Source organism: Pollachius pollachius, assembly GCF_949987615.1.
Source record: "Pollachius pollachius genome assembly, contig: scaffold_127, whole genome shotgun sequence".
Lineage (NCBI taxonomy): Eukaryota > Metazoa > Chordata > Actinopteri > Gadiformes > Gadidae > Pollachius > Pollachius pollachius.
The window spans coordinates 12,501-36,641 of record NW_027641144.1 but is presented as its reverse complement, the minus strand read 5'-3'; the positions used below and the strand labels follow the sequence as shown (position 1 = coordinate 36,641).

General features: G+C 50.1%; 2 protein-coding genes across 2 annotated transcripts in view; both read right to left on the bottom strand.

Moving 5' to 3' along the window:
• Positions 1-19,542, bottom strand: part of LOC307091732 (sorbin and SH3 domain-containing protein 2-like) — a 31,782-nt gene extending 12,240 nt beyond the window's left edge. Inside the window, exons 1-5 of the mRNA XM_079759382.1 lie at positions 19,446-19,542; positions 12,831-12,889; positions 12,369-12,409; positions 8,360-8,474; positions 8,132-8,257 (exon numbers count right to left, since the gene is read on the bottom strand). Coding sequence (XP_079615508.1) covers positions 8,132-8,257; positions 8,360-8,474; positions 12,369-12,409; positions 12,831-12,889; positions 19,446-19,497 — 393 coding nt within the window. The 5' untranslated portion in view covers positions 19,498-19,542. The remainder of the gene's footprint in view (positions 1-8,131; positions 8,258-8,359; positions 8,475-12,368; positions 12,410-12,830; positions 12,890-19,445) is intronic.
• A 61-nt stretch (positions 19,543-19,603) lies between these two features.
• The window catches only part of LOC307091731 (sorbin and SH3 domain-containing protein 2-like), a gene marked incomplete at both ends in the record, with an annotated part of 8,364 nt that continues 3,826 nt past the window's right edge, over positions 19,604-24,141 (bottom strand). Inside the window, 7 exons of the mRNA XM_079759381.1 lie at positions 19,604-19,612; positions 20,014-20,070; positions 21,472-21,562; positions 21,654-21,762; positions 22,138-22,173; positions 23,654-23,711; positions 23,895-23,953. Coding sequence (XP_079615507.1) covers positions 19,604-19,612; positions 20,014-20,070; positions 21,472-21,562; positions 21,654-21,762; positions 22,138-22,173; positions 23,654-23,711; positions 23,895-23,953 — 419 coding nt within the window. The remainder of the gene's footprint in view (positions 19,613-20,013; positions 20,071-21,471; positions 21,563-21,653; positions 21,763-22,137; positions 22,174-23,653; positions 23,712-23,894; positions 23,954-24,141) is intronic.

The following is a 24,141-nucleotide window of genomic DNA, read 5'->3' as shown; positions in this document are numbered from 1 at the left end:
GCACAGAAGGACAGCTGCAGAGGATGGCACATCTGTCCAAGGGGCCCCTCAGAGGAGGAGATGGATAGAGCCAGGATCTTCGTGATGAAGAGCGTCCAGCATGAGCTTTATGCAGAAGAGCTGAAAAGCATAGCCTCCGAACAAAGTCTCCCCCCTCGTAGCAGTCTGTTGAAGCTACACCCTTTCATCGACAGCAATGGGCTTCTCAGAGTCAGAGGCCACATAGCTCAGTCTAAGCTAGCAACAGAAGAAACAAACCCCATCATCATCCCGGGCCGCCATCACCTCGCAAACCTTCTTGTGCGTCATCACCATGAGGCCGTGAAACATCAAGGGAGGCAATTTACAGAGGGTGCTGTCAGAACAGCCGGACTCTGGGTGGTTGGAGCTAAAAGATGCTTCAGCAGTATTCTCTTCAAGTGTGTCACCTGCAAGAAGCTTCGTGGGCAGACAGAATACCTGTAAATGGCAGATCTGCCGGCCGAGCGTCTACAAGTAGCCCCTCCATTCACCTATGTCGGTGTGGATGTCTTCGGACCATGGGAGGTCACTTCACGTCGTACCAGAGGAGGACACGCCAACAGCAAAAGATGGGCTGCCATGTTCTCATGTATGTGCACAAGAGCCGTGCACATCGAAGTAATAGAAGCCTTGAGCGCCAGCAGTTGCATTAATGCCCTGAGAATGTTCTTCGCCATCAGAGGCCCAGCAAGGCAAATACGCTCGGACCAAGACACCAATTTCATCGGTGCCTGCCGAGAACTCAAGATGGATAAACCAAGCTCCAGCTCAGAGACCGTGGAGAAATATCTCCAGGAGCACAACTGCATCTGGGTATTCAACCCACCCCACTCATCTCACATTGGGGGCGCATGGGAGCGCATGATTGGCATTGCCCGTCGCATCCTCGACTGCATGCTCCTTCAATGTGGATCATCGCGTCTCACACACAAAGTCCTGACTACCCTTATGGCTGAGATTACTGTGGTGATGAATGCAAGACCCCTAGTGTCTTCAGACGCTGCTGCATAATGTCCACATGCACCTGGAGAAACCAGGGGACTTCACCAGGCTGGTGGCCATTGACTTTTCAAGTGCATTTAATACTGTGCAACCTCACCTCTTGGGCCACAAGCTACAGAAATTGGGTGTCAGTCCAGACCTGACTTTGTGGGTCCTTTCCTTCCTCACAGACAGATGACAGCTAGTGAGATTCAACAGCTACTGCAGCTCAGTCAGAACCATCTCCACAGGATGTCCTTAGGGCTCTGTGATCTCCCCAGTCCTGTTCACCCTCTACACCAACGAATGCAGAAGTGAGAATCCTGACATGGTATATATGAAGTACGACGACACAGTCATCGTGGATACCACCAACTCAGTGCCGCAACTGCAGTCTGCGGTGGAAGACTTCTCTCTTTGGTGCAGGGATAACCATCTCACCTTGAACATCTCAAAAACCAAAGAGATGGTCATAGATTTCAGGCGCTCCTCCACCAGCCCCCCTGCTCTGCAGTTAGATGGCCAGATAATCGAGAGACTGGAAGAATACAAATACCTTGGTTCCATCATTGATCCCAAGCTCACCTTCAAAAGTAATACAGATCAATACAAGTCAATACTCCAGTCATTTTACTACTGCTTAATTCAATCCACCCTCACCTTCAGCATCCTGGCATGGTTTGGTTCCCTGAGTGAGGTGAACAAATGACCCCCCAACAGGATCATAAAGATGAGTGGGAAGATCATTGGACAGCCACAGACCACTCTCACAACCATATATGAAAAACAGGCCATCAGGAAAAGTAGACGGATCATATCGGACCCCACCCATAACCTCAACAACCAGTACCATCTGCTACCTTCAGGAAGGAGACTTCGTTCCCTGCCCCTAAGAACCAAACGAGCCATGTCTACCTTTGTTCCAGCAACCACCAGGCTGTTGAATAAACACTAAACCCCCCAATCCCGCCCAACCAAACCCATCACTTCAGACTTCAACCTATTCACCTTCCACCAACTAACAATCTATTCTCCCTACCCATATTTCCACTACCCTACCAACAGGGTGTTTTTATCTTTTAAGAATTGATTTATTCTCGTACACGATTGTTACTAACTATTTATTGTTGAAGTAGTAGTCTTGTTTGTATGTGCCTGACCACAAATTAAGTTCCCTCACGTCAAAAATAAAGTCCTTTGAATTTGAAGCTCGCAGTATATGTGTGACAATAACCAAATGTTGCGCCTCATGCTTAAAAATATGCAGAATAAATTGAGGCAGGCTCCTCATTCAACCCCCAACGGAATGGAGTATAGCCTCCATGGACTTCCCATCACATGAAGTGAATCCTGGGTAGGATTGTTGGTAGAATGTTAGTGTTTGAGCTCCAAACGTTCCACCACTGCACACAATGGGGCTAGAGGTTAGCTGTAGCACTCCAGCTCGCATTCCACACTCACTGGGGCTAGAGGTTAGCTGTAGCACTCCAGCTCGCATTCCACACTCACTGGGGCTAGAGGTTAGCTGTAGCGCTCCAGCTAGCGTTCCACACTCACTGGGGCTAGAGGTTAGCTGTAGCGCTCCAGCTAGCATTCCACACTCACTGGGGCTAGAGGTTAGCTGTAGCGCTCCAGCTAGCATTCCACACTCACTGGGGCTAGAGGTTAGCTGTAGCGCTCCAGCTAGCGTTCCACACTCACTGGGGCTAGAGGTTAGTTAGTAGTAAGGGAGGTGTGCTTCGGTACACTTTTACCTGGACTTCCTTTTCTTTCTGACAGCTTTGTTTCCAAGGTTCCACATTTTGTTGTTCCATTAAAGGTCTGAAGGAACCTTTCTTTTCAAGTGTGTCAGTTTGGCATTCATCATACTGTTCAATACTGTTCTGGTATGGTTCGTTCTCTGACTCTCTATCGGTCAAAGATATGAAAGTGTTTTTGGAGAATTTCACTTTATTCTCACCCTTTGCTTGTGAATCATTTCCCTTTATATGATTGCTGCTGGGTCGTTCTTCCAAACCTTCTTCTAGTTGGAGCTCTGGTGCATGTCCTGTGCAGCCTTCAATCCAAGGTTCCACTGTGTTTGGGAGTTGCTCACATCGCTTCTTCAATGGTTCCGCCATCCTCCCATCTTTCTGTTGAGTCTCCATACCAACCTTTTTTTGAGGGTCTGCGAATGGTCTGATGATCTTGGGGTCTTTCAAGCGGTCTGGCTTAGTCTGCTTCGGCTGACAAACAACAGGAGAGGAGATGTTCTCTACCTCTTTGCATTCCTCCTCTTCCTCACTCTCATCTATGAAGAGCAGGGGAAGATCCATGTCCACCACGCTGTCTGACACTTCTTCGTCGTTCAGCCAATCACAGAGCTGAAGAACGGCTGGCAGCTGTCTGCTCTGTGGTCGACTGATATGGATGAAGGATGCCAGCTCTTTGGAGAGCTCTTCCTCCTCTTGCTCCCTGGCGAGAGCCGTCTGGTGGTCCAGCTGCGACGCCATGACCAGCTGGCTGGGCTCTCCATGGGGGAGGAATGCGGGTGGGTCGGCGTCTTCAACCACAACCAGATCCAGGGAACGGTTAGAGGAGGACGAGAGGAGGAGCTGATTAGGAACAGCTCTTAGCTGTGATAGGTTGACCACACTGTCAGTCAGAGGGCTGGAGGAGCGTGTGTAGGCTGACAGGAGGAGAGGGGGCGGGGAGGGGCTCCCCTCCCTGGAGGAGGGGACGGACAGACAGACACTGGGGGAGGAAATGGGGATGAAGCCGTCCTCGGGGGCGGTGGGGGAGGAGAGCGACAGAGAGGTGAGCAGAGAAGACGAACAGGAAGGAGGGAGGGAGGAGGCCATGGAGGGGGGGGGCAACGGGGAGAGGGGCAGGTAGCGGGAGAACGGCGACACCAAGGCGTCCAGCTCCTGCATCTCCAGCAGGAGGCCGCGAGGGTAAGGGGGCGGAGTCGGGCCTGGGGTGGAGACCCCCGGCTGGAGGGGGGGGGTGGGGGTGAAGGAGGCGGGGTAGGGTGGGGGGGTGGACAGCGCTGAGGAGGAAGCACGTCCCCCAGCGGGATGAGAGTGGGAGGGGGACAGGGGGGAGGAGATGGAGGCTGGGAGGTCAAAGGTCAGGGAGATCCAGTCCTGGGTGAGGGCCTGGAGGGCCGTCTGAGAGGAGGAGGAGGAGGAGGAGGAGGAGAGGGAGGAGGAGGAGGAGGAGGAGGAGGAGGAGGAGGAGGAGGAGGAGGAGGAGAGGGAGGGAGCAGCTCCGTGGGGTTCAACATGAGGTCGAGGGGGTAAGGGCTTGAGCTGGGAGGGGGCAGGGAGAGAGAATATAAGACAACAGCTCCACTTACTATTAACACATATCACCACGCCGCACAGCACAACCATGGCCTCATCATTAACAAGTAAATGCACATTTAAAAAATAAGTGATCAATCGATGCATTGTTGGGCTCCACATGCAGCGGGCTCCAGTCACATGACCCCGTCCCACAGTACATAACTGATGCGCTTTGAGCACATGGGTTCTTAGGGTTGATATATTCACTGACTAATTCACTGATTTATTTTACCTTAAATACATTTTATATCAATATTGCGCCATGATAATCAAAAATAATATTTCAAAAGCTGAAGTAAAGCTTTGCCGTGTTTTATTTTTCCATTGTTTCCGAAATTACACAGAGACTATTTTAAAAAATTCAATATTATTTTTTTATAATAATTTGAATATTGAAGAAATGATTGCCGTTATGGGATACTGGGGAAATTATAGTTGTGGCAAGTTTATAATGGCAATATTCTATTCACATGGGATTTTCACATTTCGACATTCATAAAGACTCTTTCCAAATCCTTCCAACTCTGCGTCTCTGTGACTAAAGGTTAGTTAGGGTTAGCTAACCTAACCCTATGTATGGAGGACTTTACTCTCTATCATTTGACTGATCATCTGTCAGCTCAGTCGTTCTCCAACCTAAACCACACAATAGCTGGTTTGTATTTGTCATCCAGAACGACCCTTACCCATTTTAGAAACGCCTAGAAATTGAATGTTCGAAGAAACAGCAAAAAGTATGTCTAGGTTCTGTCTTTGACAACACAAAATCGATCGATTTATTCTTCGTAGAAAATGCAACATTTTAAGATATTTTCGGCATTAAACTTGTTTTGACACAATTTCTAATAATCTTCAGTCATCTTCAGAGATCCAATGTCCTCCCTGGGTCACTCTGAAGATCCTCTGTTACATCAAACAGCGCTGAGCACAGCAGCTCAGATGACGACTCAACGCAGAGACGTTGATTCACACAACATGCCAGCTGGCATCCCTGAATCCACATGCAAGACTGGTTTCATATGAATCACCATGGCAACCATAGAAAACATTGCATCAACTAACATAATAAACATACATTTACTAACTGAATATAACGAAAATAAAATTCACATTTATCGCTAGAACTGTTTTCAAAAACATATCTTAATGTGGAAACTCTCTTAAAATTATGCATTTTCCACCACAGAATAAACACAAGTTTTATTTAGGCATGACAGAACCTATTGACATATTGCTGTTTCCTAACAGTTGATAGGGGTCTAGAACATTTGTTGGGTCGCTCGCTTTGGAAGACATAAACAACACCTGTTGTTTAGGACTGTTCCCGGCTGATTTCTGACCAATCATGACATCTCTTCACTGATTGGTCAGGGAAATCCAGCTCGACTGTCAATCACTTGCACACACAGGAGGGCATTATCATCTCCCCCAAACACAGGGCATTATCATCTACCCCAGAGGGGCAGGGCATTATCATCTCCCCTAAACACAGGGCATTAATTCTCCCACAAACACACACAGGGCATTATCATCTACCCCAAACAAGCAGGGCATTATCATATACCCCAAACAAGCAGGGCATTATCATCTACCCCAAACAAGCAGGGCATTATCATCTTCCCCAAGGGGCAGGGGGGGAGGGAGAGGGAGGGAGAAGGGGAGGGGGGAGACACTTTCATCAAAATTGTCCTCAGCCTTCTATATTAACCTTATATTCTTACCTACAGCACTTATAAGCACACTAGTTAACATCCAACCCACTCTAAAAAATGTACAGCGCGCACCAAGCCACACTAGTTAACATCCAACCCACTCTAAAACATGTACAGCACACACCAAGCCACACTAGTTAACATCCAACCCACTCTAAAACATGTACAGCACACACCAAGCCACACTAGTTAAGATCCAACCCACTCTAAAACATGTACAGCACACACCAAGCCACACTAGTTAACATCCAACCCACTCTAAAACATGTACAGCACACACCAAGCCAGACGGACGATCTAGACTACAGGGCATGCTGGGTACCTGTTCAGAGTCCGCTACGGGGGTCTGCCCCCTAGGCTGGCCGTAGGGCGCAGAGACATAAGAGACGGGGAATATCCCCCGTCGCTGGCCGCCCGGGACACAGCCTTCATACCAGTTCTGATCCACCTGTCTCAGTATCACTACGCCTTCTCCCTGGACACATGCACCCCCGCCCCACACACACAACATCAGCTCAGAGGACCAACACACAACATCAGCTCAGAGAACAGACACAAGACATCAGCTCAGAGAACAGACACACAACATCAGCTCAGAGAACAGACACACAACATCGGTGTCCTCAGAGAACAGACACACAACATCAGCTCAGAGAACAGACACACAACATCAGCTCAGAGAACAGACACACAACATCGGTGTCCTCAGAGAACAGACACACAATGGTTAAAGGTGACATATTATACCACCAGGTGTGAGTGTGGTTATCCATTACAAGTCAGCCATCCCGCTCACACCTGGTGGTATAATATGTTTTACTTTACCAGCTTCCAGAACCACATAACATTTTAGCAATATTTCAAGATGGCAAACCTTTATTTATTTTCAGGACTATATTTGCCTCTACAATATTTAATAGTTGAAAAAGATGGGTGCTAACTGCCAGACAGCAGCGACAGAGAGAGAGCTGAGCAGACGCATTAGTCGGCATTCTGACAACGTGTGGCCGCGTCATTAGGGCACCCTTCAGGGCACCCTGTTAGGGCACCCTTCAGGGCACCCTGTTAGGGCACCCTTCAGGGCACCCTTCAGGGCACCCTGTTAGGGCACCCTTCAGGGCACCCTGTTAGGGCACCCTTCAGGGCACCCTTCAGGGCACCCTGTTAGGGCACCCCTTCAGGGCACCCTGTTAGGGCACCCTGTTTGGGCACCCTGTTTGCAGAGCTTAAAGGGGTGATTAATGCTTTTCCGACTTCCCTTAGCTTTAGATATTTTATGTTCTATGTTGTATATTCTTTGTTACATGTTCTATGTTTTATGTTATACGTTGTATGTTCTTTGTTACATGTTCTATGTTTTATGTTATATGTTGTATGTTCTTTGTTACATGTTCTATGTTTTGTTATACGTTGTATGTTCTTTGTTACATGTTCTATGTTTTATGTTATATGTTGTATGTTCTTTGTTACATGTTCTATGTTTTGTTATATGTTGTATGTTCTTTGTTACATGTTCTATGTTTTGTTATATGTTGTATGTTCTTTGTTACATGTTCTATGTTTTATGTTATATGTTGTATGTTCTTTGTTACATGTTCTATGTTTTATGTTATATGTTGTATGTTCTTTGTTACATGTTCAATGTTTAATGTTATATGTTTTATGTTCTTTGTTACATGTTCTATGTTTTACGTCCGCCAAGCTAGAAAACTCCCCCACCGAGAATGCCCCTCAACAAGGGCGGGAAACGGCTCGTTTGCACTCAACTTCACTTCTGTAACAGTGTGACGTCAGACCGCAGTGGGCGGGGCCGAAGTGCTGAAGTCCCGCCTCCCGGCCAACCACAATGTTTACAACTTCTGTAACTTCCACCCCATATTAATCTCACACTTCTGTTTGAGATTAATAAGGGGTATTTCTAACATGCAGGCATGTAACCCTATTCTAGCAGTACCCCCAAATGCAATTATTAACCCTAAGAAAGCATGATATGGGATCTTTAAAAAAGTCAGAAGTGTGCGATACGCAACAACCTCGCTCTCCCGGAGACTCTAAAGGCGTCTCCCCGCGCTGACAGAGGCGGAGCCGTACCTTACGCAGAGACAACTCTACTGGGGTGTCGGCTGTGAAGTTAAAGCGGACCACCGCCTCCCCCAGGATGGAGGGGTGGGACGGGGAGGAGGGCAGGGGTGGGCGACAGGGCTGGGAACACATCTTCTGCATCAGGGAGGAAAGGAGAGAGAGACAGGTGTGGTGGGTGGGGGGAGGGACCCCACATTAGACAAATACTGCAACGGACAAACTGTAGAGACGACTGACCTGGACATAGGAGACGGGGAATATCCCCACTGCTCTCCTGAGCTGGCCTTCATACCAGTTACTGTCCACCAGTCTGGTGATGGTCACCACATCGCCTTTCCTCAGGGACAGCTCCCTAAACACAACAAGACCATGGTTAAGGTGGACCACGGCCCAGTGAGCAGGAGTCACGACCAGAGGCTGGTTAAGGTGGACCACGGCCCGGTGAGCAGGAGTCACGACCAGAGGCTGGTTAAGGTGGACCACGGCCCAGTGAGCAGGAGTCACGACCAGAGGCTGGTTAAGGTGGACCACGGCCCAGTGAGCAGGAGTCACGACCAGAGGCTGGTTAAGGTGGACCACGGCCCAGTGAGCAGGAGTCACGACCAGAGGCTGGTTAAGGTGGACCACGGCCCAGTGAGCAGGAGTCACGACCAGAGGCTGGTTAAGGTGGACCACGGCCCGGTGAGCAGGAGTCACGACCAGAGGCTGGTTAAGGCGGACCAGGAGTCACGACCAGAGGCTGGTTAAGGTGGACCACGGCCCAGTGAGCAGGAGTCACGACCAGAGGCTGGTTAAGGTGGACCACGGCCCGGTGAGCAGGAGTCACGACCAGAGGCTGGTTAAGGTGGACCACGGCCCAGTGAGCAGGAGTCACGACCAGAGGCTGGTTAAGGTGGACCACGGCCCAGTGAGCAGGAGTCACGACCAGAGGCTGGTTAAGGTGGACCACGGCCCGGTGAGCAGGAGTCACGACCAGAGGCTGGTTAAGGCGGACCAGGAGTCACGACCAGAGGCTGGTTAAGGTGGACCACGGCCCAGTGAGCAGGAGTCACGACCAGAGGCTGGTTAAGGTGGACCACGGCCCAGTGAGCAGGAGTCACGACCAGAGGCTGGTTAAGGTGGACCACGGCCCGGTGAGCAGGAGTCACGACCAGAGGCTGGTTAAGGCGGACCACGGCCCGGTGAGCAGGAGTCACGACCAGAGGCTGGTTAAGGCGGACCACGGCCCGGTGAGCAGGAGTCACGACCAGAGGCTGGTTAAGGCGGACCACGGCCCGGTGAGCAGGAGTCACGACCAGAGGCTGGTTAAGGCGGACCACGGCCCGGTGAGCAGGAGTCACGACCAGAGGCTGGTTAAGGCGGACCACGGCCCGGTGAGCAGGAGTCACGACCAGAGGCTGGTTAAGGCGGACCACGGCCCGGTGAGCAGGAGTCACGACCAGAGGCTGGTTAAGGCGGACCACGGCCCGGTGAGCAGGAGTCACGACCAGAGGCTGGTTAAGGCGGACCACGGCCCGGTGAGCAGGAGTCACGACCAGAGGCTGGTTAAGGCGGACCACGGCCCGGTGAGCAGGAGTCACGACCAGAGGCTGGTTAAGGCGGACCACGGCCCGGTGAGCAGGAGTCACGACCAGAGGCTGGTTAAGGCGGACCACGGCCCGGTGAGCAGGAGTCACGACCAGAGGCTGGTTAAGGCGGACCACGGCCCGGTGAGCAGGAGTCACGACCAGAGGCTGGTTAAGGCGGACCACGGCCCGGTGAGCAGGAGTCACGACCAGAGGCTGGTTAAGGCGGACCACGGCCCAGTGAGCAGGAGTCACGACCAGAGGCTGGTTAAGGTGGACCAGGAGTCACGACCAGAGGCTGGTTAAGGTGGACCACGGCCCGGTGAGCAGGAGTCACGACCAGAGGCTGGTTAAGGTGGACCACGGCCCGGTGAGCAGGAGTCACGACCAGAGGCTGGTTAAGGCGGACCACGGCCCAGTGAGCAGGAGTCACGATCAGAGGCTGGTTAAGGTGGACCAGGAGTCACAACCAGAGGCTGGTTAAGGTGGGCCCCGGCCCAGTGAGCAGGAGTCACGACCAGAGGCTGGTTAAGGTGGACCATGGCCCGGTGAGCAGGAGTCACGACCAGAGGCTGGTTAAGGTGGACCACGGCCCGGTGAGCAGGAGTCACGACCAGAGGCTGGTTAAGGTGGACCACGGCCCGGTGATCAGGAGTCACGACCAGAGGCTGGTTAAGGCGGACCACGGCCCGGTGAGCAGGAGTCACGACCAGAGGCTGGTTAAGGCGGACCACGGCCCGGTGAGCAGGAGTCACGACCAGAGGCTGGTTAAGGCGGACCACGGCCCGGTGAGCAGGAGTCACGACCAGAGGCTGGTTAAGGCGGACCACGGCCCGGTGAGCAGGAGTCACGACCAGAGGCTGGTTAAGGCGGACCACGGCCCGGTGAGCAGGAGTCACGACCAGAGGCTGGTTAAGGCGGACCACGGCCCGGTGAGCAGGAGTCACGACCAGAGGCTGGTTAAGGCGGACCACGGCCCGGTGAGCAGGAGTCACGACCAGAGGCTGGTTAAGGCGGACCACGGCCCGGTGAGCAGGAGTCACGACCAGAGGCTGGTTAAGGCGGACCACGGCCCGGTGAGCAGGAGTCACGACCAGAGGCTGGTTAAGGCGGACCACGGCCCGGTGAGCAGGAGTCACGACCAGAGGCTGGTTAAGGCGGACCACGGCCCGGTGAGCAGGAGTCACGACCAGAGGCTGGTTAAGGCGGACCACGGCCCGGTGAGCAGGAGTCACGACCAGAGGCTGGTTAAGGCGGACCACGGCCCAGTGAGCAGGAGTCACGATCAGAGGCTGGTTAAGGTGGACCAGGAGTCACAACCAGAGGCTGGTTAAGGTGGGCCCCGGCCCAGTGAGCAGGAGTCACGACCAGAGGCTGGTTAAGGTGGACCATGGCCCGGTGAGCAGGAGTCACGACCAGAGGCTGGTTAAGGTGGACCACGGCCCGGTGAGCAGGAGTCACGACCAGAGGCTGGTTAAGGTGGACCACGGCCCGGTGATCAGGAGTCACGACCAGAGGCTGGTTAAGGTGGACCACGGCCCGGTGAGCAGGAGTCACGACCAGAGGCTGGTTAAGGTGGACCACGGCCCGGTGAGCAGGAGTCACGACCAGAGGCTGGTTAAGGTGGACCACGGCCCGGTGAGCAGGAGTCACGACCAGAGGCTGGTTAAGGTGGACCACGGCCCGGTGAGCAGGAGTCACAACCAGAGGCTGGTTAAGGTGGACCACGGCCCGGTGAGCAGGAGTCACGACCAGAGGCTGGTTAAGGTGGACCAGGAGTCACGACCAGAGGCTGGTTAAGGTGGGCCCCGGCCCAGTGAGCAGGAGTCACGACCAGAGGCTGGTTAAGGCGGACCACGGCCCAGTGAGCAGGAGTCACGACCAGAGGCTGGTTAAGGTGGACCACGGCCCGGTGAGCAGGAGTCACGACCAGAGGCTGGTTAAGGTGGACCACGGCCCGGTGAGCAGGAGTCACAACCAGAGGCTGGTTAAGGTGGACCACGGCCCGGTGAGCAGGAGTCACGACCAGAGGCTGGTTAAGGTGGACCAGGAGTCACGACCAGAGGCTGGTTAAGGTGGGCCCCGGCCCAGTGAGCAGGAGTCACGACCAGAGGCTGGTTAAGGCGGACCACGGCCCAGTGAGCAGGAGTCACGACCAGAGGCTGGTTAAGGTGGACCACGGCCCAGTGAGCAGGAGTCACGACCAGAGGCTGGTTAAGGCGGACCACGGCCCGGTGAGCAGGAGTCACGACCAGAGGCTGGTTAAGGTGGACCAGGAGTCACGACCAGAGGCTGGTTAAGGTGGACCACGGCCCAGTGAGCAGGAGTCACGACCAGAGGCTGGTTAAGGTGGACCACGGCCCGGTGAGCAGGAGTCACGACCAGAGGCTGGTTAAGGCGGACCACGGCCCAGTGAGTCAAACTGTTCATAAGAACTAGGAAACCTACAACTTTATTCTGCTGAATATCAATGCTCTTGATATTCTTAATTTAATATAATCATATTGTATTCTATGCATTTAATATCTTGACCAAAAATTGCCACACATAGTTGATCACATTGTTAACATTGATGGAGACGTCTCAGTGCCAGTATGGGGACCCCCCAGTAGGGGAGCAGACTGGGGTCCTGCCAGTGGACTGCAGATGGAACCAGTCTGGGGCTCAGCCAATGAACTCACTTTGAGGTGTGAGCATCAAAGTTGTAGAGAACCCTGGCGCTCTGCAAACGGAAACAAAGACATTTTAACACAAAACAAAAATATAAATAAAGTTAGCGTAGATTCAACTTTTAAGAAGCATCTTTCAGAAATGTCAAAAAGGAGATGGCAAAGTAAAGTACACTATAATAAAACACAAAACAGAACAAAATATGATACTTATGGTAAATGTATTTTTTATGATGATTTCCTTTTAATCTTTGTATGGTGATGTAACATAGTTTCCTGAATTTGTCAAAAGAGAATGGCTTGGCTTCCATTGTCTCACTGAATGTATCCTTGGTAACTTTGCTGCCCGTACTTTCTTATGATGATACTCTAAAGTTCTAAAACTTTGCTGGCCGACATGACCTAAAAATATGTTTCCTTCATCAGACATTAACTTAGTTCTGTAAACAGACGTGAAGTGTCTATCCTCCTTACCTCAGCAACAGACTTTCTGTCAGGGATGGCTGAGTTTCTGAACGTAGTCTTTGGAGGCTCTGGGCATGAATAAGAGAGATTGTGATTAGAATAACATACTGCAGTTAAAGGTATGGGGCCAAATTACGTATTTTTAATAATCAATATTTGATAACACTATAATGACCACATGGACAACACAACACAGCACAACACAAGCCAGAGCAACATCACAACTTTACATAAACAACTGACAGCAACATAACAATCACAAACCAACAGTTACAGCACAAGACTTTTCTATCACAGTGATGCAGCAGAACATAGAGATGGAGAAGGGTTGGATCTATTGGATCAGGTTCTATGGTAGATGGAGGCGCAGGGGATTTGGTGGACATCTATACCTTCTCACATGCATGGTAGGTTGCAAGCCAAACAGATATGATGGGAATTGCCTGATAAATATATTTGATTTGTTTCACACTGTTTTCTTCCACAGTTTTTCTTTCCCCAATCAAACCTAACAGACTAAACCTGCCCCCTAGTTATTCTAATCAGATATCAGATTGGCCTGCAATCGTCAGGAGTGGTATGAAGGGTCGGGGGGGGGGGGGTGAACCTTGGCAGATCCCCAGCTCCTCTCTTCTGTCCTGCCGGTCGTAGCTAGCTACAGTGTGGTCATTGGAGAAGCTGTTGGTACACCGTACGCCAACGTCCAGCTCCCATTGGTTAGTTCCTGCTCTCCTGGTCCTCTCCGCCCCCGCCCTGGGGCCCCTCCCCCGGCCAGAGTGGGCCGGGCGCTGCTGCTCCACCGCCCAGAGGGACGAGCCCCGCTCAGGGGCCGGCGGCGTCCCTCTGCTGTCTCCCTCTCCCTCCTCCACCTCCCCCTCCTCCCTCAGGTACTCCCAGATCCCGCTGAGGGCGCGCTCCAGGGCCAGGAACACCGAGCTGGAGGAGCGGGGGGCTCGGCAGGGGTCTAGAGGTCGGCTAGGGTCTGCAACGGCAAAGTAACCAGGGGTTGGGTGAGGGCTGTCTAACACCTTGGAACAAGGAGTGGACCGCCTACCACATTCTCTGTGTGCTGGAAGTGGGCCATGGGGACTGGGGGACCTGTGAACGGGCTCCCTGGTCGGGACCGCAGGTTTCTGAGAGGATGAAGTGTATCTCCTGTGCTCTGTGGGGGCGGTGGATCCATCAGATTTGCACTGGAGCTCTGCAAAGAACTGTCTTGCTTGCTGTGTACTTACAGGGTTACCAGTAAGCCTGCAGGGGTCAGGGACTGAGGGGCTTGGCATCATGCAGGGACTCACAGCTCTTGGAATTGGCGATTTGCTCAAGGCTGGAGCTCCCTGGCTCAGACGAGGAGTGGGACTGAGGAGGCTTGCAGGCTGGTAATGATCTGACCTCTGATGACCGCTGCCTCCACAGAGGTTAGGACTCTGAGCGACAGGCGGGGAAGGCCTGCATGGCAAAGGGTTCTTGTGGTCGTTAGAAGGAGAGAAACGGGGCGGATGGGAGGAATAAGACATTCTTTCCTGCTCACTTTTGCTGTACATAGAAGAGCCATTGTACACTAGCCAGTCCAATGCCAGGCTGCCTTCCTCGACCTTGCATTCCCGTGAAGGGGTTTGATGCAGGCTGCTGTACTGCTCTCTGACCTCGCTACAATGACTGTGGAGATGTTTGCGATGGTGCGTGTAGTTGACGTGGCCTGCATGTATCCCATCTTGCATTCTTGAGTTTATATAGCGTACGGGTGGGGAATCTGTGCACGTCTCATTGCAATGTCTGCTATCTCCATGTACATTATGTGAAGTACCATGCCTGCTCTTGCCTATGTGTTCCTGTTCGTAGCATAGACGAGTGTTGTGGTCGAACTGTTGGACCACGGAGCAGTTCTGAGGGCCGTTGGAGGTCTGTGAGGGTTCCTTCTTATCCAGGAAGTGTAACACTGCTGGCTGATGGACAACAGTGGACCGGCCTTCAGGTGCACGCCGGCTCTCTGGGGCTCGGACGCCCGGCCTCTCCAGGTGCAAGGCAGGGCCGTGTTTGGGAGGTTTATAGTTTGGCATGTGGCCTGGACCGTGTCCAGCCTCCTCCCCTACTCTGTCCCTCGCACATCTCTCTCCTCCTCCCCGACATCCCAGGTTTGGCATGGACTGAGATTTGTTTATCAGGCGTTGAAACTGAGAGATGCGGTTCTGCACGGTGGGCGCCCTCGGGGCTCCACCGTGTTCCGTCCCCTGCTCTTCAGCGTGGAGCGGAACCATTCGGGGTTCAGCCTTGTTCAGCTGGTCATTGACCACCTCTTCTTTGTAAGCCAATATGCGAGCCTGTATACCACACACAGCCTTGGGCGAATGCCCTGACATCACCTCCTTTCTGTTAATACTGTGCATAGAGCGGTACAGGTTAAGAAAGCCTGCTGAAGTCTGGGTGCTCTGTCGCTGGCCCTCTCTGTGCTTCGATCCCTGTGGGAAAGTGCAGACACTTTTGGAGCGAGGCGGGGGGACAACATGCCCTGCTCCGGGCTCCTTGCTTCTCCTGATCCTCTGGGTCTGTCGTTCTCCCATCTCCTCCTCTTCTTTCCCCTTCTCCTCCTCTACATCAGTCCTAACCAGCTCTCCTCCCTCCTGCTGTCCCTCCTCTCTCCGTCCCTCTGTGGCCTCTATCCAATAGACACGTTCAGCGGTGGGGCATCCTTCTCCCTCGCCTCCTCTGTTGTCCACCTCCTCTACAGGTCGGCCCTCGTCCTTCGTCTGGCAGCTCCATCTCCCGTTCACCTCCTCGGGCCAAGTGGTGCTTTTGGTCAAAAGTGTGGATGTTTTGGTCATCTTACTTTCCTCTTTTTCTTCCATGTTTCCCAACTCTGCTATCACCCTTTGAGTGTTCATATCTCCCTCCTTCTTCCCATCTCCTTCCTCCCCCCGTCCCTCTGCTATACACGTGCCGCTGACAGAGCTCAGTGCTGTGGTGGCCTCGCCGTCTGTGTTGTGAGCTTCTTTGTGGCAGAGCGGAGGCAGCGGTGGCTCTGTGTCACTGTGCTGCAGGCCATGAGCTCTGTGTTGCATGCTTAAGAGTGTGTGACAGTCGTCAAAATGGACGCCCCCACCTGAGGACGAGCCGTACGGCCGCGTTAAGGAAGAGAGACGAAACAGGACATTGTAACATGCAGATAGCACAACACACAGACAGAAGGGTGTCAATACGGTTAACCGATGTTCACATGGAAAGGTCCAGGGTGCAGAATATTGCAGCAACTAGCTGTGAGGTTGCTGATAGCACCCAACTGAACACCTACAGCCTACAAACTAATCTGTTTACCCGTTGAGCACATTGGTGGACCTTGCTGAGGTAACAGCCTGTTAACGTTCCTCATCACACAATCCGCTTATTGCGCCCACAGTGCTCAACTATATACATCGACCTTTATTTATCGCTATCATCTCCAGAGCAGTCGGCGCCGTAAGCCAATGTTTACTGGCCGTGCGTTAGCTGAACACAGGATGCTTTGATATCATGACGTGTATGTCTGTATCACAAATGTTATTTTTGGATAGCAACATTCTCCCATATTTTAGTGAAAGGGTGAACAGTAGCTCATCCTGATAAAAGGCATTCATTCATTCATAAGCTCCTCCTCACTGGCTGTCTGAGTCATGCTGAGACACGGTTCAGCTCAGTGGCGTAAATATCGACGGTGCAACCGGTGCACTACCCAGGGGCCAAGACGGCGTCAGGGGCCCATGGAGGCCCCCCCCCCCCTCGGAAGTCCTGTCCAGGGGCACAAAATAAATATTTGCACCGGGGCATATCACCATGATGTTACGCCACTGGTTCTGGTTCTAGGTCACACACATATACACATACATATATATATATATATATTAGTGCTTTCAAGCAATTAAATATTTAATCCCGATTAATGGCATTAATGTCATAGTTAACTCGCGATTAATTGTGATTAATCGCACATTTTTTCCTATTCTAAATATCCCTTGATTTCGTGCTGCTAGCCTTTCAGTGAGATCAGAGAGTGTTGAGATGGATATAAGAAGAGAGACCCGCAGTGAATTCTTTATTTATTATTTAAACCAGTATGAATATTCCTACCCTACGTAGGCCTATACACATTACCAGGCTATCAAATAACACCTACAACACACACACACACACACACACACACACACACACACACACACACACACACACACACACACACACACACACACACACACGGTGGCGGAGTGGTAATCGGGAGAGTCGGGAGAATTCCTGGTGGGCCGTTAACGTTTCGGGGATGTCAGGCTGTCAGGCTGATTACTGCGGGATAACAATATTGCGTTTATAAAAGTTCATTACAGCGCCGTCCGGCAGCCTGAGCTGTGCGCCCGCAACCTCTCACTCACTCAACAGACGCAAAATTCACAAACTGTCAACGTCGCGACCAAGTCGATTTTGTCTAGAGGGGAGTAACTGAGCGGCCCCTCCTGAAGTGGTACAGCCCAGGTGGGCTGTACCACTGTACCACGCGGGTGTCTGTTGAAGTTTAAAACTATTGGATCTGCCCAGTGCCACTCTGGATCTGCCATAACTAATCGCTATCGTTTGGCCGGGAATCACGTTGCCCGCAGGCTGTAAAGAAAAACCGTGCGTGAAGATGTCCGCCAACGAGAGTTGACTTTAACATCATTGTTCTCAGCCACTCCCTCTGTTCGCTGATTGGAGGCACAAAATTTTTCTGAATCTCGTATTTTAAAGAGATAAGCTGAAGCTCTCCTCTCCTCTTGTTAAAAAAAAAGAGATTCAGCAGCGGCGGTCATATTTCAGCAGCGGCGTACCGCTGCTGCTAGGTGCATATAGGGGAAACACTGATGTATTATATAATATTATATAATCTAGAGGCTGTATGCGCCTCATCATTGCGATACATCCACTGTAAACAGAGCGCATGGTACCCATTGGATGGTACCGTGGCCTCCTTGACCCGCCTCTCTCCTCCTCATTTGTATTAAAGCTACAGACACCTAAAAACGGCGTGTTTGGGGAAAGCTCAATGTGCGACTGGCTCGTAGTGGCTGTAATTCTGCACCACGGCTGAATTTCAGGAACGTCTTCAAATACTGTGTTAGGGGTCCACTAATATCTATATTAAACTATCCATAAAGTAGCATGCCATGGGACCTTTAAACATAACTCCGCCATTGACACACGTTGACAAACTCTCCCAGGTAACATGTTCTGTCTATAGACTGTGGAAATTGCGATAAAGAAGGGAAGAGACAATCTCTCACCTTGACAAGCAACGACGGGTCGTTCATTTTGTCATATAAAAACTGTTAAATTCAAACATCGCACTGACCAGCATATCAACACATAAGTCACGTGATCTTAAAGAGACAGTGTCCCTATAACACAGAACGAAAACATGTCATTAACACAGTATGGGGAATTATGTTTATAGAGTCCACCACAAGACTACACTTTGTTGCCCAAATGTAATATTATTCTCCTCCATAAGCCTCCCGAAATGTCTTGCGATATTGATATCCCCCCCTCCCCCCTGCGGACTGTTTTAGTTGTTTTATTTTTCTTATGTTTTGTGTGTATGCTATGTGTGACTGTAGGCTACTGCTGCCTGTCTTGGCCAGGACACTGCAAGAGATGTTTAATTTCAATGATTATTATTATTTTCAACTAACCAATAGTAGTTGCCTTGCATTTTAAAATGTCAATGCCCTTTTCAGCCCTGAACAACAGTTAAAGCTATTTAATAATTGATTTGCATGCATAGTATACTACACTTTCCATTGAACAATTACCCCTGTTACCATAAATTGACTAATTTCATAATGTAATCAAATGCTCACATAACTGGCTACTTTCAGTCCTGATATTCTCCTGATGGGCCGTATGTGTGAACAACATATTCTGACATTTGTACCCTGAAAATCTCCTGAATAATACTACCCCTGGGGTAGTATTTTCTCCGTAGGAAATGTAAATTATATTATAATATTTGAATGAGGAGTACAAAGTTGATGTTTCTCACACCACTTCAGTGGGCGTGTTGATGACGCTTCTCCAAGTCATTGAGTGATTAAATGATAATCAGCCTGATGCCTTTTGTTCGCTGAATGGTTAAAAAATATTTAAATGTTGGCACTGCTTTTAAAAGTCATTTGTGGTGAACAAATGTTATACGTTGAAAAATTATAGGCAAAATGTTATTATATTTTGCGCTCATAAATGTGTTACAATATCGACTGGGGTTTCCACATTATTGCTATAGGTTTAATTACAACTAGAGGTTGAACGCGCGCAATGCGTGCGCCAAAACTATAGTAGATATATGATACATATATTTATATATATATATTTAAAATATATAATGCCACGGTGTGTGGGGAAGACTATCGCTCGGTCAGGCTAGTGGTGGATCAGGATGTTGGGTTCCGAGAGAGGGTCCCTGGGAAGGTTAAAGTAGAGAATTTCATACAAAACATTGCTCCTTTTAACATTCATTCTTATTATATTCCATTTCTGTCAAGTCTGTTCCACTAGCTGTCGCTAAAGCATAAACATTGTAGCCACACATTGAGTTGGAAGTTACCCTGTTGGTAACCTTTAACTGACCTCTGCTTTTGATAGGTGAAGCACAGCTGTGGGCAGGCGCTGAAGGCCACATCTGACCCTGATTCGTGGGGTTACTTCTGACTGGGCTCTGATTGGCTGTATGGCAGCTGGAGGAGTGGGATATTGATGATGGAGATTTCCCCCAGTCGATATAGTCGTCAGACCAACTGTGAGGGATGACAAGGTCATATTATAGGAATAAGATATTAGAAGTAAGTATGCTGACATGTAGCTCACCTGATTATCGGGTAAGCAAAAGGTCCTCACACACATCTGCTCACACTCACCTTGCAGGACTTTGTATGAATCTGTCTTCCCCACTCAAACGGCTGGATAACTGTACACCCACACACACACAAACACACACACACACACACACACACACACACACACACACCTAGATTCAGATGTTAACGTTACATGTTAGGCACCCAAAGACCTTTGAATGCACCACGGTGTCTCCACCACAAACATATCCACCTCTAAGATTTATTGAAGTTATTTTTAAGGAAAGTTCAACTCTAATTCAACTGATCAATAATCTGGAAGAGCTTTGAGTGGACGTTACCGTGTCAGGAACAGGAGAATCTTCGTTCAGCATCTCATCAAGAGTTTTCTTGGGAGGCTGGCGAAGAAAGGAGAGGAGAGGACTTATCTAGTGAGGCCTCAAAGGAGAGTAACAGTAGACATCATGGTCCATACTACGGGACAACCAACATTATCAGCTAAACAAAGGAGAGAAGGAAACAGGAGGGATCAAGAAACAGGGAAATCTCATATTTTCCTCAGGAGATAATTCTTGGTTTATAGGTTTGAATCATTATGGTACTCTGTATATATTGTACCATGGTATGGCTCCTATACATACTCATAACATGGTCATATTTTCTGCCCATATTTTGCTCTACATATTTCTTCTAGAACCTGGTCGTGTCTTTCCATTCCCTGACGCTGTCGTGTGTTTGAGCAGTGGGACCATGCAGGCTCACAGGCTTAGAGAAAGTCACATCGGTGTGCTAGCTTCAGCTGAGGGAGACACTAGCCCATCCAGCCCCCAGGAGAAAACATAACGCTGTATCTCTAGTGTATAGATCCCTGGGGTGTCCTTTGGGTTGTTTAGTAGTTATTCAGTAGAATGAGCAGAATGCCAACTCACAACAATCCAAACCCGAACCAAACAGACACAGGAGTATGCCAATCGTTTAAGATTCTTAATAAATATGTATAATAATCTGGCATCTATTCATTCAGGCTCATCAAACATACCATATCAATTCAAAACGTTTTGATTAAATGTAATATATGCCCCAATCAATATCATGTTGACACAATCTCCCTCCCAGAGAGACCAGAACTTACCGGGCGGCCAAACTCTAACTCGGCAAAAAACCTGAACCATGGCTCATCCTCAACAGACAGATCAGAGGGATGGAGGGACTAGGGAGGAAGGAGGAGGTCACAGAGGAAGGATGGGAAGGAAGGAGAGGTTAAGGAGGAACGTATAATAGGAATGTGATAAAGTAAAAGATAGGGGTAGGAGATGGGTTTGTTGGTGTGGATAAAAGCATGGCTGCTTGGAGCATCATGTGGGGTTTTACGAAGACTTAAAGAGCAACCGGAAGATTGGAATTCTCAGTTCAGGCATGTAGGCGAAGTTTGCAGAAAAACAATTTTCTAATTATTTTACTTTTCTTTGACTTTGAATAACTCGCCCTAACTCCAATAATGACTGCTGGTCTGGTTTTGGTAAGCAGAGCTACGGCGAAGGGCAAAAGAGAGCCCGACTGAAACATGATTCGTTCCAGGTACAGTGGTCCTCTGCAGTTCAGCCCGTATGTTTATATGATGATAAGATATGAGGCTCGGCCCATCAGTGCTGGACGGCTTCACCTCCAGGTTGTTCAGCACACCGGCTCTAGGCCGGCTGTAAGTACATTCTCTGTCGCCGCTGGCTTTATGAGGGGTGTTAACCGAGGGAAACAACCACTCCAGATAAGACGGAACGTGTGTGTGTGTGTGTACTGACCGGCTGCTCTCGCTCCAGGACAGACGAGGCCCCCGGCTCGTAGTCGAAGATGCTGCGGGGCTCCGCTCGGTACCGCCCACAGTCCTCCCTCCTGTACACACACACACACACACACACTCTCTCTGTTACCCGTCTGATTGTGACTCTGTGTGCACCATAGCGGGCGTGTCTCTGTCTCTGACCTGTCTCTGTGAGCGGCGCGAGCGGCAGGAGACGACCGGCCGCTGCCCGGGCCAGGGAGGAGGCGGCCGGGGTTAGGGCTGTTGCTAGACAACGCTTTGTTTGCGATACCTGGAACAAAGGCAAACATAGCCGTCATTTACCTCAGCTTAGTCAACAATGAGAAATAAAATTTATGAACCACATTAACGAACTGTAACTAAAAGGATGTGGGAACAACAAGTTTATTTTCTAACACCCTAAAATCTCCTCCTCATCCCTCCCTCCCTCTCCTCTCACTCTGAGCCCCCCCACCCTGACAATGCAGACACTATTTTTTGATTGGTCAACGCTGCATTCAGAGCAACAAACCCAGATCCCTGTAGTCCATGCTATAGTACGCATTACAAACCAGAAGCATTACAAACCAGAAATAGTTGAATGATGTACCAGTCGGAAAATAATAATCTAAAACCTGACATCGATAATAAAAACACAAAGGCTCACCCTTAGTGCTGCTGTAGGCTTCTGCCGGGTCCGGATCTAAACATAAAACAAACCGTTTCAACTTCAGTTAGAGGTTAAATCGTCTCCATTCCGGGCCAAATGCATTGCACCTGTAGATAAAGGGTTGGATTATGAAATGACATATGAAAGCCACTGGACATACACTACATGTATATTGATTGGGGCATATATACATGTGTTGTTGAACAGGATAAACCTGCAGGCAGCGCTCGTGATTTACAACTTTCACCCATGCAGCTCTGTTCAGGAACAACTCCGTCCGTTCACACAGCGAGGCTACAATAGACGGAGCAGGAGGCGTCCAGCAGAGGGCGCTAATGCAACACTTGTGGAAGCCAGCTGCCATAAAATTTCCAGACTAAGAGGAGCGCCTGTATTTCGGAATCTGTCCAGAAAAAAGGACCTCGTTGGCAAAAAAAGAAGCTCTATAAAGTGTCGGATCACCGGAAAAACATTTGCTCGTTAATTCACCGATTTGATTTAGGCCCTCAGCGTCGTCTTGAGATTGGTCCGATCGTTGTGTGTGACAATGTCTTACGTAAAAAGACGGAAAAATAACTATTCTGGGACATTTCAGGGAAAGACTGCATGTGAGAAAGGTGAACCTGCCACAAGCTGAGCCTAATTCCTGAATGGATAGAATATAAAAATACACTTAACAAATCTAGGGTCGTCTCAGGATTACTATAGATGCATCTAGAAGGTATTTTTGTTCCATCAGAGGTGGACATGCCAAACCGTATGGTGCCTCTGATTCATATGATGAACAGATTCAGTGTAGGGCCCTCAGAGAAACAAAGGGATAGCAGCCAGCGTGTTGTGACCATCTCCCTGAGGAGTCTCTACAGGAGGCCCATGTGACTCTTCTCCCTGAGGAGTCTCTACAGGAGGCCCACGTGACTCTTCTCCCTGAGGATTCTCTACAGGAGGCCCACGTGACTCCCCTCCCTGAGGAGTCTCTACAGGAGGCCCACGTGACTCTTCTCCCTGAGGAGTCTCTACAGGAGGCCCACGTGACTCTTCTCCCTGAGGAGTCTCTACAGAAGGCCCACGTGACTCTTCTCCCTGAGGAGTCTCTACAGGAGGCCCACGTGACTCTTCTCCCTGAGGAGTCTCTACAGGAGGCCCACGTGACTCTTCTCCCTGAGGAGTCTCTACAGGAGGCCCACGTGACTCCCCTCCCTGAGGAGTCTCTACAGGAGACCCACGTGACTCTTCTCCCTGAGGAGTCTCTACAGGAGGCCCACGTGACTCCCCTCCCTGAGGAGTCTCTACAGGAGGCCCACGTGACTCTTCTCCCTGAGGAGTCTCTACAGTAGGCCCACGTGACTCCCCTCCCTGAGGAGTCTCTACAGGAGGCCCACGTGACTCTTCTCCCTGAGGAGTCTCTACAGGAGGCCCATGTGACTCCCCTCCCTGAGGAGTCTCTACAGGAGACCCACGTGACTCTTCTCCCTGAGGAGTCTCTACAGGAGGCCCACGTTGACTCACTCACCTGCTTTATGGACCACATGAATCTTGTTGTACATGTTACGATACCAGTCCCTTCCTCTCTGAAAAAGACAACACAACACAAAACTGATGCGAAGGACAAGGGAATCACTTGGAGGAAGACACAGCCTGGCCCCTGGGGGCCCACAGTTATCTGTGTGGCCCAAGTCAACAATACTGTGGACCTTTTGTAGATCACGTTTGCAATGCATTGAGTGGCTCCATCCAGTTCATCTAGTACTCACCGTTCTGGTAGAGGTCTGATCCAAGGGGCTGCAGCTTCTCTGGTCACTGCTGATGTGATCTAGTGGAAAAGATGGTTGACGTTAATAGACCGGTACAATTTATTTGTACAATAAGCATTGAAATTCCTACTATATATACTTAATAAATTAAATAATTATACTGATTAATACCAAAGTCTTCATTGAATAAAAGAGTCCTACTAGCAAATCAACCATGATAATAACTCATCAGCTGCAGTGAGATCCA